General features: G+C 35.8%; 1 protein-coding gene across 5 annotated transcripts in view; it reads right to left on the bottom strand.

The window, feature by feature from the left end:
* The window catches only part of PCNX4 (pecanex 4), a 40,076-nt gene that overhangs the window by 13,101 nt on the left and 11,880 nt on the right, over positions 1-15,095 (bottom strand). For 4 of the 5 annotated variants that reach the window (XM_060418125.1, XM_042253062.1, XM_042253064.1 and 1 more), the window contains 7 exons: positions 14,206-14,949; positions 8,139-8,318; positions 7,524-8,038; positions 7,188-7,288; positions 6,950-7,072; positions 4,252-4,612; positions 293-396 (listed from right to left, as the gene is read on the bottom strand). In XM_060418125.1, the coding sequence (XP_060274108.1) occupies positions 293-396; positions 4,252-4,612; positions 6,950-7,072; positions 7,188-7,288; positions 7,524-8,038; positions 8,139-8,318; positions 14,206-14,894 (2,073 nt within the window). In that variant the 5' untranslated portion in view covers positions 14,895-14,949. The remainder of the gene's footprint in view (positions 1-292; positions 397-4,251; positions 4,613-6,949; positions 7,073-7,187; positions 7,289-7,523; positions 8,039-8,138; positions 8,319-14,205; positions 14,950-15,095) is intronic. The other variant, XM_042253065.1, reaches the window with a different exon arrangement.

Raw genomic sequence — 15,095 nt, 5'->3', positions numbered from 1 at the left:
GATACAGGAGTGAAGAAAATATTACTCAGTCACCTTTTCGAGATGCTCAATCAGATAAGGATAAAAAGAGTAAGACTGGATAAAAAAAGGGGCAAGTGTACTTTGTTATTATGCTCTATCATATAGTCAACACTAGTCTATCAATATGTACAAACTGAAATATACTTTAAAAATCCTAGGTGTTTCACAAGTAATTAAAAGACACTGTCTTTCAAAGTGAGCTATTAAGTCTCTGATGTGTGTGTAACAAAAATTTTAACTTGTAAAAGAGAGATTTCAAATGCATAATGACCTTAATGTTAACACAGCAATAAGTATAGCCACATTCTAGAATCATTATCCATATTAAACGATCCTGAAAACGGCCCAAGTAATGAGACCCAGGTAAGAGGAGACCTAAAACAAATTAGAAAAAAAAGTAAGTAATTGTTCAAGCTTGTTTTATTTTGCCATGTGAATCTTTAAAAAAATCAATAAAACACTTGGAACTAATTCATAACTCTTTCTACCCTCTTTTTATGTCAAAAATACAAATGACTATCCATTGCCTATCAGGAGAAATTAAGCTTTTTACAGGAACAGCTGGAAGAAAAAACTATAGGTGATAATTAATAAGAATTTAAGAATATATTTTCCATAAAAACAACAAATGAGAACCTCTTACATAAAATTCTAAATACATGCTAAATATATTAGGAAAACAAATATATTTTGGACATTTTTATACATGCCTATAAAAATGATTTTTGCTGTTAAAAACTTACATAAAATGCTACCTACCAGGCTATAATACAAATACTCTTAAAACTTAGTTTTTCTCTTAACATTAAGTCTCTGAGATATTTTATTGACTACAAAGCTCATTCACTGTAACCGCACTGAGAATTCACTGTATGAATGTAGCTAAATTTAAATATTCATTTTTTGTTAATAAACATTTCATGTTTTCTAATTTTTCCCCATTATAAATAATGCTGTACAAATTACTTTGTACAAATCTGTTTGTATTGCTATCAAATAAAAGGTCTGCTTACAAAGTTGGCCTTGGAAACTTGTATTTCACTACCCTAACTGATAAACAGTCTCTCTTTGGGCCTAAACTGTGCAAAGAATACAGGTTATACTGAATACTTGCTTTCCTTTTGGGAGGCTGGAATTTTGGCATGTGGTAGGCAGAGGAGCCTACACGACCAGCCTTCAATATAAGGTTTAGGCACTGAGTCTCAAATAAGCTTCCCCAGTAGTCAACATATCACACATACTGTCACAACAAGTTGCTGGGAAATTATAACACGTTCTGTGTAACCCTACTGGGAGAGGATCCCTGGAAGCTTTCACCCTGTCTTCTCACCCCACGTGATTTTCCTTTGCTGTATTTGTTTTGCATCCTTTTGCTATATTAAATCTTAGCTATGAGCACAACTGAATGCTGAGTCCTATGTGTCCTAGAAAATCATCAAACCTGGGACCCCCAAAACACATGTGCAAGAGTGTCTCTAGAACTGGAATCACTGGATCATAAAATCTAAAACTGAAATCCTTAGGTCATGAGATATGTACATCATTATTACAGACTATTAAATTTACTCATCAAGGTAGCTGTATGAATTTACATTTTTACATTTTGCCAATCAGATGTGTGTGAAATGTTACCTCACTGTTGTTTGTTTGCTTTTTCTCCAGGAAATACTTAAAACACACTTACTGGATGAATATAATTGATTTGATAATAAATATAAGGTATTTATTATTTTAGATGTGAGTTTAACCTTCAGTTCAGTTAAGTTCAATTCAGTTGCTCAGTTGTGTCCGACTCGGAGACCCCATGAGCTACAGCATGCCAGGCCTCCCTGTCCATCACCAACTCCCAGAGTTCACTCAAACTCACATCCCATCAAGTTGGTGATGCCATTCAGCTATCTCATCCTCTGTTGTCCCCTTCTCCTCCTGCCCCTAATCCCTCGCAGCACCAAAGTCTTTTCCAATGAGTCAACTCTTCGCATGAGGTGGCCAAAGTACTGGAGTTTCAGCTTTAGCATCAGTCCTTCAAAAGAACACCCAGGACTGATCTCCTTTAGAATGGACTGGTTGGATCTCCTTGCAGTCCAAGGGACTCTCAAGAGTCTTCTCTAACACCACAGTTCAAAAGCATCAATTCTTCGGTGCTCAGCTTTCTTCACAGTCCAACTCTTACATCCATACATGACTAATGGAAAAACCATAGGCTTGACTAAACGGACCTTTGTTGGCAAAGTAATGTCTCTGTTTTCAATATGCTATCTAGGTTAGTCACAACCCTCCTTCAAAGGAATAGGCGTCTTTTAATTTCATGGCTGCAATCACTACCTGCTGTGATTTTGGAGCCCAAAAAAATAAAGTCTGACACTGTTTCCACTGTTTCTCCATCGATTTCCCATGAAGTATGGGACCGGATGCCATGATCTTCGTTCTCTGAATGTTGAGCTTTAAGCCAACTTTTTCACTCTCCTCTTTCACTTGCATCAAGAGGCTTTTTAGTGCCTCTTCACTTTCTGCCATAAGGGTGGTATCATCTGCATATCTGAGGTTATTGATATTTCTCCCAGCAATCTTGATTCCAGCTTGTGCTTCTTCCAGTCCAGCATTTCTCATGATGTACTCTGCATAGAAGTTAAATAAGCAGGGTGACAATATACAGCCTTGACGTATTCCTTTTCCTATTTGGAACCAGTCTGTTGTTCCATGTCCAGTTCTAACTGCTGCTTCCTGACCTGCATACAGATTTCTCAAGAGGCAGATCAGGTGGTCTGGTATTCCCATCTCTTTCAGAATTTTCCACAGTTTATTGTGATCCACACAGTCAAAGGCTTTGGCATACTCAATAAAGCACAAATAGATGTTTTTCTGGAACTCTCTTGCTTTTTAGATGATCCAGCGGATGTTGGCAATTTGATCTCTGGTTCCTCTGCCTTTTCTAAAACCAGCTTGAACGTCAGGGAGTTCATGGTTCATGTATTGCTGAAGCCTGGCTTGGAGAATTTTGAGCATTACTTTACTAGCGTGTGAGATGAGTGCAATTGTGCGGTAGTTTGAGCATTTTTTTGCATTGCCTTTCTTTGGAATTGGAATGAAAACTGACCTTTTCCAGTCCTGTGGCCACTGCTGAGTTTTCCAAATTTGCTGGCATAATGAGTACAGCACTTTCACAGCATCATCTTTCAGGATTTGAAATAGCTCAACTTATAGGTATTTTAAAAAGTGGCACTGCACTAAATAATAAAATAAATTGGAACTGGATAAAGTATTAAAAGTGTAGAATATTTCCTATAAGAAAGGAAAATGACTATTCATGAAAAATTTGTATTACAAAATGTTTTTACTAAATTATTTCACTTAATAGATAATTTTAAAAACTCAACCCAAGGAAACATTAAAATTCCAATTTTAAATTGCTATTCTCTGCCAGCAGAGTCAGTGTGCTAGGAAGTCACTGGCCATATTTAAACCAAGTATGGGGCTAAAGTATATGGCAGGAGACAACGAACTGTTGTCATCAGTTTGTACCTTCTCTAAAGCCAACCTTGAGAAATAGAAAATAGTTGAATTTACATAGTATATGATGAATTTAGAAAGCTATCACAAAATTATGATTATGATACTAGCCCATTCTCATCAAAAATCTTCCTAATATTCATACAGCACTTCATTTTGGAAGGCTATGCATCATAGACCAAAGCTTTTATGTTACCTTGCCTCTAGCCTTGTCAGACTGCTGAAGTTGGTAGATAGTAACTAAGTAAGACACAGCACACTTCTTTAAGTTCTTCAATTTGATATGTAATACTGGTTATAGTAACTAGTAAGACACAAGCACACTTTTCTAAGTTCTTCAATTTGGTATATAAACTGGTTTTCACTCTGTGGGCTTAAGCTGTTACTTCTAACTGACATGAACTCATCATAAATTCATGAAAATTTTGGAAAATAAGGTGTTTTCATGCTTCATGGTGGGACTATAACCTGATTTGAGTCAAGAAAATGTTTCTTAAAAATTGTCAAAATTAAGGTGTTAATGAAATTTTCACTCCATATTTTTATGACTTTACCTCAAAACAAGAAGATATACTTCTTCATATTTAGTCTGTCTGCCTGCAAATCAAAGTATTAGAATCTGTATAACAGTTGGATCAAAACACTGTTTTTCTGTGTGTTCATTTTCCTATACTTCAAAAAAATTACTGAGGATGTCGTAAGCACAACCCATTCACTTACCCAAACTCCCAGCTGCCATTGCAGACTGCAGCGCAGTGGTTAAACCTGGGACCATCTGGTAATAGTACACTGTATCTGCACACACACAGGCTGTGGTGCCCACTACTCCTGGCCAACTCTGAATAGGTCGAGGAAACCCCACCAAGAACAAAGGAAGGGTAAAGAGTGGAACTAAGGGAGAAGAGAGTACTGTAGATAAAACTATGAAGACCAACACGAATGGAGAGAAGACAATGTTGAGTACACCCAAAGTGGTGGCTGATTTTCTACGTTTTTTCTCTGTCCATGATGCCACAAGCACAGTCACAGCAAACTGCAATTTAGTGATGAACTGAATCAGGCGATCACGCATGATACCAACCTGGAGAGACATAAAAACAACTTTTTTATTCTTAAATACTTTTCATGAATTTTCAAGATCATATAAGAAAAACAATATAATTTTATCATTGCCCCAAGATTTTTGAGGAGATTGCCCTTATGTAAGATTCTCTGTTATAATTTTCTCGATTCCCACAATTAGCAAATGAGACTATATTTTTAAAAGTTTAGACTCTCTTAAAAAAAGTAGTACTAAAGAGAAATGACAGAGTGCTACATCTGTCTTATGGTTGATTAAGCTCTGTGTTACATGCTTGTTAAGTCATAAGAACTAGAAGTAGTAAATAGCTAAGCAACTATACTTGATTTATCCTTATTTTAGAGAACACAGATTAAGAAATCTTAATTATACTTCATGCCATAAGACAAATCTCAACTGACTGAAATCATACTAAATATATTTATACAATCATAACAGTATGTTCTTCAATCAAAATGGAATTAAATCAACAACAGAATGAAATGTGGAAATTAAAAGATTATTCCTAAATAACCAACAGGTCAAAGAAGAAACCACAAGATAAAAAAGAAAACATTTCCAGATGAATGAAACACAAATCAAAACTTGTGACATAGCAAAAACAATCCTCAGAGGGAAATTTATAGTTACAACTGTATATATTAAAAGAACAGAAGTATCTTAAACCAGTAACCTGATCTTCCATGTTAGGAAACTACAGAACAAAGAGCAACTAAATCTCAAGTAAGCAGAAGTAGAGAAATAATAAAGACTAGAGTAGAAATTAATAAAATAGAGGATAGAAATATAATAGATAAAATCAATGAAATCAAAAGCTAGTATTTTTTTTGTTTTTGAGGAGATCAACAAAACTGACAAACTTTTAGCCAGACTGACCAAGAAAAATACACAGAAGATGTAAATTACTAAAATCAGGAATGAAACAGATAACATTACCAGCAACCTCACAGAAAAAAACATAAGAGAATATTATGAAAAACCATATGCCAACAAATTAGGTAACTTAGACGAAACTGACAACTTCTAAGAAAAAGACATAAATTACCAAACTGATTCATAAAGTACCAAAACTAATTCAAGAAAAAACAGAAAATCTGAATACACATATAACAAGTAGAGAAACTGAATTAGTAATTTAAAAGCTTCCCAAGAGAAAAGCTGATAGCTTCAATACTACAAAATACTACATAGTACAAAATAAGATACATACTGAATACTATGAACATTTAAGAATTATTAATATAGTCAAATAATCTTGGAAAAAAATAACAAAGTCATAAGATTCACACTTCCCAATTTTAAAACTACTACAAAGCTAGTATTGTAATCAAGACAGTGTTGTACTAGCATGAGGACAGATATATAGACGAATGGAAAAGAGAATGGGTGTCCAGAAATGAACCCTTATTTTTGTTGCTTGACTTTCGACAAGGTGCCAAGAAAAGTCACTGAGGGAAAAATAATAATTTTTTGAATAAATGATACTGAAACCACTGTACATCCATATATAAAAGAATGGATTTGGAAATTTACCTCATAACATGTACAAAAATTAATTCCAAGTAGATCACAGAATCAAGTGTAAGAACTAGAAGACATAGTAAATCTTTATGATCTTGAAAGCAGTGTTTATTAGATATGACACCAAAAAATACAAGCAACAAAAGAAATAAATAGAACTTCATAAAAATTAAAACTTTCTTGCTTCAAAGGACATTATCAAGTAAGCTAAAGAAAACCCACAGAATGGGAGAAAATTTTTCCTGATCATATATTTGTCAAGGAACTTATGCAGAATCTATGAAGAACTCTTATTACACTTAACAGTAAAAAGGCAAATGACCTGGGTAAAACTGGGCAAAGAATTTGAATAGACATTTCCTTCAAAAACATACCCAAATGGCCAGTAAATATACATATAGATGAACCATTAGCATTCAGAGAAATGCACTATTAAAATCACAAAAAGAGAGTTCACATTCATGAAAATCCTATAGTGAAAAAGTAAGACAACTGTTGGTGTCTTTCGCCAAATGCAAAAGACAACATACTAGATAATTTCGATCATGTGAAATGTCCAGAACTGGAAAGTCCCTGGAGACAGAAAGCAGATTAATAGCTGCTGGGGCTGGAGTAGTAGAATGGATGGAGAGTGGAATGGAAATGACTATTAATGTATAAAAGATTTCTTTCTGGGATGTTGAAAATTATCTAAAATTAGATTGTGGTGATGGCTGCAAAGTTCTGAATACATACCACAGAACTTCAGACTTTAAGTGAATGATTTTACGGTACATGAAATACATCTCTTTAAAGATGTTAAAAAGACATATTCACCAGTAAGAGTTTGATTCCTGTATCCAGGCTTCTGCTCCACCACAGGTCTGTATTGGAGATCAGCAAGTGCACTGCTGATACAACGACTGTCTCCAATAAGGCATTTTCTGTATTTTGCCATACCTGCAGTACACAAATTAACCATTTTACTAGGCAGAATTTGATAATTTAAGTAAACTGCTGAACAAAATCTTAATTTGGGAACAGGTACATACTATTAAGTGCATATTAGTATTACCATTCTAAAAGCTCTTGTGAATCCAATGGAGACAGATACAGAGTGAAGCCTTTGTAAGGAACTGTCCAATGAAAGAAATGCTATCATAGCCAAAGGTGACACTAAGACAAAAATGAGACAAATTTAATGAAGGCAAAATAATCTTTTACCATATTTAATTTTGGCCTGTATTTTTATGAGCACATTCAAGCAATTAATTAAAAAAGGATAAGCAAACAAACCAAAACATAAAATAATATCTATATGCAACATAACATTATACAAATACAGGAATTCTGTAATATTTTGGTATACTTCCTAGATATAATGCAAGTTTATTATGTTTTATCTGCCTACCTAGATTTATTAAAATCCGTCTGACAACACCAATCTTCATGAGCTTTGTCTGCTTCTCTAGGAATAAAGTCACAGTTTGCACATCCTTTGGATAGAAAGGGTTCCGGAAAATTCCAAAGATATAGATACTTTGAATTTCTTTAAGTATCCACAGTATTATAAATAATATCATCAAAGTATAGCCAACAACAGCCTGAGGGCTGTTTCTGGAAATCTGTGAGAAACTAGCAAAGTGATGCAACAAACCAGTTTCTAAGAGGGCCAAGACTAATACAACGCTGTAGAAAAGGTATTCCCTCCAAGTAAACCGGATTTCTGAACCACTGGATAAAGCATTAGATTTGGTTCCAACTCTGTGTCTGGTCACACTGTGTTTGACGACAAGAACCATCTCACTTAGGTTAAGACTCAGCAAGAACCCAAGTCCAGTCATGAAAAGAACCACACCAACAGTGCTGGGAATGAAATAAGATGCTACAGCTGTTCCAGCAGAAATGATGAACATTATTAACAACCTGCAGAGGGGGGGGGAAAAAAAAAAGATCTGCTTGAAAAGAAAAAAAAATGTTCCTTGAGAATAAATTACACTATCGCTTTAATACTGAAAATAATTACCGTAGGTGAGTTGACATAGATGAGCCTCCAAGGCCGAACTCTAAAACCTGCTCCATTGCCCATAAGAAAAGTGCATCAGGTGGGGGTAGGGTCCCGAGTGCCCAAAAAAAGGGTAAAAATATAAACAAGATGTGTAAAATCTGATTCATCTGTTCTAGAGCTGGTATATTTACCATAAACCTACAATAAAAAGAAAGTATTTAAATCATACAAAACAACAAATAGAAGATCTTTCCAGGAAAAACAAAATATATACATTTCCTTCTACACCCTACCTCTGCCCTGAAACAAGAAATACATTTACAAAGAGCTCCTAGTACCAAACTGCAAAAAATCAAAAACACAAATTGTGATCACTGTCCTTCTCCTATACCAGCAAGTAGTCAATTGTATACAAGTGTAGTACTTAGAAAATATATGTATTCAAATGTGAAAAGAAGGACTAAGTAATTAACTAAATAAAACTCAGTTTAGGGATTTGTAAAACTAAACTGAGCCCATGGCAAAAATACTTCTCCCTTAAATGTGTAAACATGGCTCCAATTACATTGGCTACAATTCCACTAAAGAGTCTTTAGAGTTTAAAATTTTTTAATTTTAAATTTAATTTTTAATTTTTCAGGCAACTCTAGAAAAGCCAAAGACTTCCTAGGGTTCATAAATTAGCAGCTAACAAAGAGGGAAAGCTCTTCTTTTCCTCCTACTCTCTCCTGTACTGACTTGCTCCCAGGTCCTAGAATTTCAAGTCAGTACATTCAGTATCAGAGGTCAGAACCTGAGGTTATGAACACATCTCTGTGGTTTAGCCTGGGAACTTAACCAGCACATACTATTTCTATTTTGAATAAACAGTGGTACAGATTTGGGAACAGAAACTTGTACAGCACAATCTCATTAATGAGTAAAGTCTATCTTAAGTGGAGAAACTGGTTTTTGGTACAGCACTTACCATCAAATTGCTTCAAATAATTTGATAAAATCTTTAAAGCACAGAAGAATAAACATTATCTATATGTTGTTAAGTTTTCTGGAATAAGGTTAACCAAACACCTTGCCTGGAAACCAACAATGCTGTAGTACTTACAGAGTTCCAAAGACAATTTTCAGAAGAGAAAACTAAATCTCAAAACTTATAGCATAGTAATTATACTTGAATATCTGAGCTGCTAGGAATCAAAGTTAAGCAGAAAGGCAACTTCAGTAATTATCCACTTTAGTGTAAATTAACAGCCCAGAAACAAATGCATAGCAACTACAATTATAATAATGGTATAAATGTGCTTCCTCACACAAATACCAGGATGATGCAAGCTAATGTACTCTGCTTCATACTGTATGTCCTTCAAATTTTTATAAGCAGAGAGAATTAATGAACACAATTAATTAACAATGTGATGCTACATTAGAGGATAATACTTGCTGTAGTGTAGTTTTAAAATAAAATTCATTTCATTCTGAGATGAAAACACTCCAGTAACAAAAAAGAAAATCAAACCACACACAATATGCCGTAGGAAAACGTGTAGATTTGTACAGCTATTTTTGTTCTTTTTTAAAAACTACAACAGTTCCCTTGCTAACATATTCAAAGAAAGGATAATTTGTGTAAAAATAATGTATACTCAGGAAATATTTACCCAAGTACTATTCCTGCCCCTCCAATCTGTTTTTGTCCTTAAACAAGAAATAGTACAGAAGGTATAAATATATCACAAATAAAGAAGAACACATAATTGCAGTAACCAAACATTGTGATTACTTTCCTATGTGTATGATTCAGGATAATCAAACAGATGATTAATGTGGTTCTTTTATACAGAAAAATGTTTAAATCTTAAAGTTTCTGATAACGTAACAGGAATTTTCTAGAGCAAAAAAGAAAAAAAAAAAAAATCCAAGCCTGCAAGAAAAAAACCTGTTTTTCTAACAACCATAAAAATATTTCAAGTTCTGTACACTCACTCACAATCCACGAACCTAGAAAAAGATGTTCTTAATACATAGTGAATAAAATGATATAAATATGCATCATTCATTCAAACAGTTCCTGACAGTCTATGAATTAAGAACTGTAGGTTTAACATTTGTCTTTAATAAAAATGTATAGAAAAAATCATTTAAAAATTATTAATATACAACTATGCTAGGTAGAATAAAGGATGAAGAAAGAAATTTACTACACTGTATGGCTTATCTCTTAAACTTTTTCTTTGAAAGGAAATTAAGATACAACTTGACATATCTGACAACTCTCCAAATTTGAATACACATTTCATATAGTATTTATCTGCAGTTATCTCATCTACAGTGAGATAGTAACTCAATAATTTACATTCTGAAAATAATAATCTTATAAACTTAAATCTTTCAAAAAGGGTCAAATGTGTAAATATACATTTAAACTTGATTTTGTTAACTTCCCAAAATCAAGCAATTAACATATTTTATAGTTAGAAATTCTAGTGGTACTAAGAAATCAATTTTAACAGAATTTCCATAAATTCTCTTTACATATCTGATTAGCTGGATAACTATAAAGCTATTATAGTGTCCTCTGGTCCATAAATGTAGCACAATTAGAAAAGATTAAGAGCTAAGGAACATCAGACATCTTAAGAATCAGTCAGTTTCAGTACACAAACTGGCTACACATTTTTAAATGCCTTGTTTTCTTTTAGGCTACCATAACAAAGTAGGATAGACTAGATGGCTCAAACACTAGAAACTTATTTCTCACAGTTCTGGTACATCACAAAGTATGCTAAGACAGGTAGCTCAAACAACAGAAATTTATTTCTCACAGTCTGAGATCAGAATGCCATTATGATTGGATTCTAATGAGAACTCTCTTCTGGCATCAGGAAGCCAATTTCTCACTGCATCTTCATGTGCTGGAAAGAGATGAAACTCTCTAGCGTCTCCACAGGGGCACCAATTCCATGAGGGACTAGGACTACCCCAACTAATTACCTCCCAAAGACCCTCAGAAAATATCCCGACACTGGGGGGTTAGGGCTTCAACATACGAGTTTTGAAGAGACAGTCAGTCCATAACATTCCACCCCAGTCTCCCAAATTCACGTTCTTCTTATCTGAAAAATACATTCATTCCTTCTCAACAGCCACAAAATTCTTAACTCATTCCAGCATCAACTCTAAAGTCCAAGGTGAGGTGAGGTGAAGTGGCTCAGTTGTGTGTGGCTCTTTGCGACCCCGTGGACTGTAACCTACTAGGCTTCTCCGTCCATGGGATTCTCCAGGCAAGAATACTGGAGTGGATTGCCATTTCCTTCTCCAGGGGATCTTCCCGACCCAGGGATTGAACCCAGGTCTCCTGCATTGGAGGCAGACGCTTTAACCTCCGAGCCACCAGGGAAGTCAAAAGTTATATCTAAATATCATCTAAATCATATACAGGTAAGACTTGAGGTATGACTTATCCTGAGGCAAAATCCTCTCCAGTATGAATCTATGAAACCAGACAAGTGATGTTCTTCCAAAACCCAGTGGTGGGACAGGCAAAAGATGGACATTCCCATTCCCAAAGGGAGAAACAGGAAAGGAAAAAAGGGGTGTTTGGTCCTAAAGAAGTCCAACATCTGGCAAGGCAAATTTCATTAGATTTAAAGGTTGGAGAATAATCCTCCTTGGTTTCATACTCTGCTCTCCAGGTCCCCAGAGTGGCATGTGACCCAAAGAGCTCTAGGTGTGGGTCCTACACACCACAGCTCTACAGAGCAGTACCAGACCCAACGCTTCCAGCAGAAACCTTCTAGCCTGCTGAAACCTGATAATCTCAGAATCACTTTTGAGGTCACTTTTCTCTCTTCTTAAAGAAAAACACATGTTCACAGCCAAATAACTCTAATATCCCTGTCCTGTCAAATTTAAGAAGCTGAACAGCCTTCACTCATTATATCTTTATTTCAAACTCGAAGTGTTTCTACTCATATAATCCCAGAAACTCATTAAATTCAATGAGTGACAGTCTGGCCACACCTTTGGTGTTCCCTTCAGAATATGCTTTCTCATTTTTTACAATATGGACAGGCTGACAGTTTCCTAAACCTTCAACCTCTGGTTCCATTTTGCTTAGCAATTCCTACTTCAGTTCATCTCTCTCCTTTATATTTTACTATAAGCAGTCAGGAGAAATCAAGCTGTTCATTCAACACTTTGGTTAGAAATCTCCTCAGCTATATGTCCTAATTTATTACTCTCAAGTTCTACCTTTCACAAAACTTCAGAAAATGGTTCAGCTAAGTTCTTTACCACTTTATAAGTTCTTTGCGACTTTCTAACAAGGACTGCTCTTTCCTCTAGTTTCCAATAACCTGTTCTCACTGCTGTCTTAAGAGCTCACCAGAATTGCCTTTAATGTCCATATTTCTAGCACTCACTTCAAAACTCTTCCAGCCTGTACCCATTATCCAGTTCCAAAGCTGCTTCTATACTTCTAGGTATTTGTTATGGGAGTACCCCATCTTCTGAAAGAATCTTTGGTGGCTCAAATGGTAAAGAAACTGCCCACATTCCAGGAAACCCGGGTTCAATCCCTGGCTCAGAAAGGTCGCTGGAGAAGGAAATGACAATTCACCCCAGTATTCTTGCCTGGAGAATTCCACGGACAGAGGAGTCTGTCAGGCTACAGTCCATGAGATCACAGAGTCAGACATGACTGAGCAACTAACACTTGCACTTTCACCCCAGCTTCCTGGTATCAAAATCTTAGCTAGCTCCTAAAGAAATACTATAGTCTGAATGGTTTAAACAACGGAAATTTATTTCTCACAGATCTGAAAGTCTGAGATCAGAATGCCACCATGATTAAGGCACGGTGAGAACTCTTTCTGGCTTGCAGGCAGCTGCCTTCCCCCTTTACCTTCATATGTTAAAGGGAGAAATCAGACCCTCTGGTGTCTCTTCCTATAAGGGTGCTAATCCCATCCCACTAGGGCCCCACCCTTATTGTCCTATCAGCTCCCCAAAACTCCATCTCCAAATACCACCACAATGCAGGTTAGGGATTTAACACAGGAATGTGTGTCACTACTCAGTCACTCAGTAGTGTCCACCTCTTTGCGACCCCATGAACTGTAGCCCACAAGGCTCCTCTGTCCACGGCATTTTCCAGACAAGAATACTGGAGTCAGTTGCCATTTCCTTCTCCAACATATGAATGGAGCGGCACAAACATTCAGTGGTGCTGTAAGTGGCGCCTCTACATTTCTACTGGTGAAAGAGAAAATTGCAAACTATAGAAAGAAATGTCAGATTTAGAAAAGGCAAGCAAAAGAGGTCAAATACTTGTGTTTAAAATAGCTATTTTCTCTTTTTCTTCCACAGTAAATTGATTTTAAAAGATCAGTTATTTTCTATAGTTGCTGCTAAGTCGCTTCAGTTGTGTCCGACTCTGTGCAACCCCATAGATGGCAGCCCACCAGGCTCCTCCGTCCCTGGGATTCTCCAGGCAAGAACACTGGAGTGGGTTGCCATTTCTTTCTCCAATGCATGAAAGTGAAAAGTGAAAGTGAAGTCACTCAGTCATGTCCAACTCTTTGCGACCCCATGGACTGCAGTCCACCAGGCTCCTCTGTCCATGGGATTTTCCAGGCAAGAGTACTGGAGTGGGGTGCCATTGCCTTCTCCAATTTTCTATAGTTACTACAACAAAATTAAGTAAGTTATTCAATCCATTTAAAATCCATTCAATCTATGTATAACAATTATCAGTATCAATTTTAAATTTGTTTTCCCCTCACAGGAAACTTCTCTTTTCACAGGTTTTAGCCAGGCTATGTTACAGATTCATGGCTCCTTATTTAAAGTAAAATACAGGAATGAAATTTTACTTATAAAAGATTTTCTTTTTATTCTTCAATAAGATCTAACTACTACTTTAGAATGAATGTTTAACAAGATTAGTCCTAAGAGATTAATTATCAAAACAATTTATCACTCAATGGTTTGGTGACTTAATTCTTAGATTCTTTTTTTTTTTTCCTTTAAATACTAAGGATATTGCTTAAAAATAAAAAAAGTTATAAAGTATCTGACAGTTTATTACCTGTGTACAAGATCTACAGAAACGAAGAAAAAAATATAAACAAGTCTCATAAGAGGAGTGATTTCATATGCATCCTGGGTTTGGAAAGCTGCAGACTCTGTAGGTGTGTTTACAATTAATGAATATTCTCCTATACACAGCGTCATCCATCCAAAGACAAAGAGTAGAACAGTGACTCCTGCACTGCCATACAGCAGGGTTATTCTATGTGGGAGCAAATACCATGTTCCAAGGCCACACAGTAATCCAGCAAGAACAGAATGAAAAACTGTGTTGGCTGTATGTTTTTTGCCAGGAATTAGAAATTTGATGGTCTCAGCACCAGCACAACCTGTAAACTCATGCTCATCTTCCTCTGCTAAGATGTCTGTGGTCAGCATTCTCTCCACTGTTACCGATTTGTTTCTGGCGTATAAACTTGTGAACTGGATGACAAATGCAGTGAAAAGCATCAGTCCACCTGAAAGTGCTGCTGTGTAATAGTCTTCCAGGATGCCTAATTGGTACAAAAGTGTTCCTATTCCACCTAAAACCCATGGCATCAAAAAAAGGACAATCTGATTAACATATATGTAAGGAGGGGCACAATAGCCCAGTTTGAGTCGAGGGCCTCCAAGAACAGTCTGTGGAAAGCGCTTCAGGAAGAAGTCTTGTTTGTAATTGTTCAGCAGAGGCACATCTGGACTCATCCTTCTCACTCAGATTATTCTGAAAGTCACTTTCTTTTCTGTAACACAGCAGTCACTAAGAAAAAGAAAAAAATCACTATTTGAAAACGTCATACTTAAAACATAAGGGAGAAAAAAATCCACATTTCCATTAGTTAGTTCCTTAGGGCAGGATTTATATCTTCACTTCTCTAGCTCCCTTCCATTGCCTGACACATACTT

Source organism: Ovis aries, chromosome 7 (genome assembly GCF_016772045.2).
Source record: "Ovis aries strain OAR_USU_Benz2616 breed Rambouillet chromosome 7, ARS-UI_Ramb_v3.0, whole genome shotgun sequence".
NCBI classification, from domain to species: Eukaryota; Metazoa; Chordata; class Mammalia; order Artiodactyla; family Bovidae; genus Ovis; species Ovis aries.
This window is presented reverse-complemented; position numbering and strand designations above follow the sequence as displayed.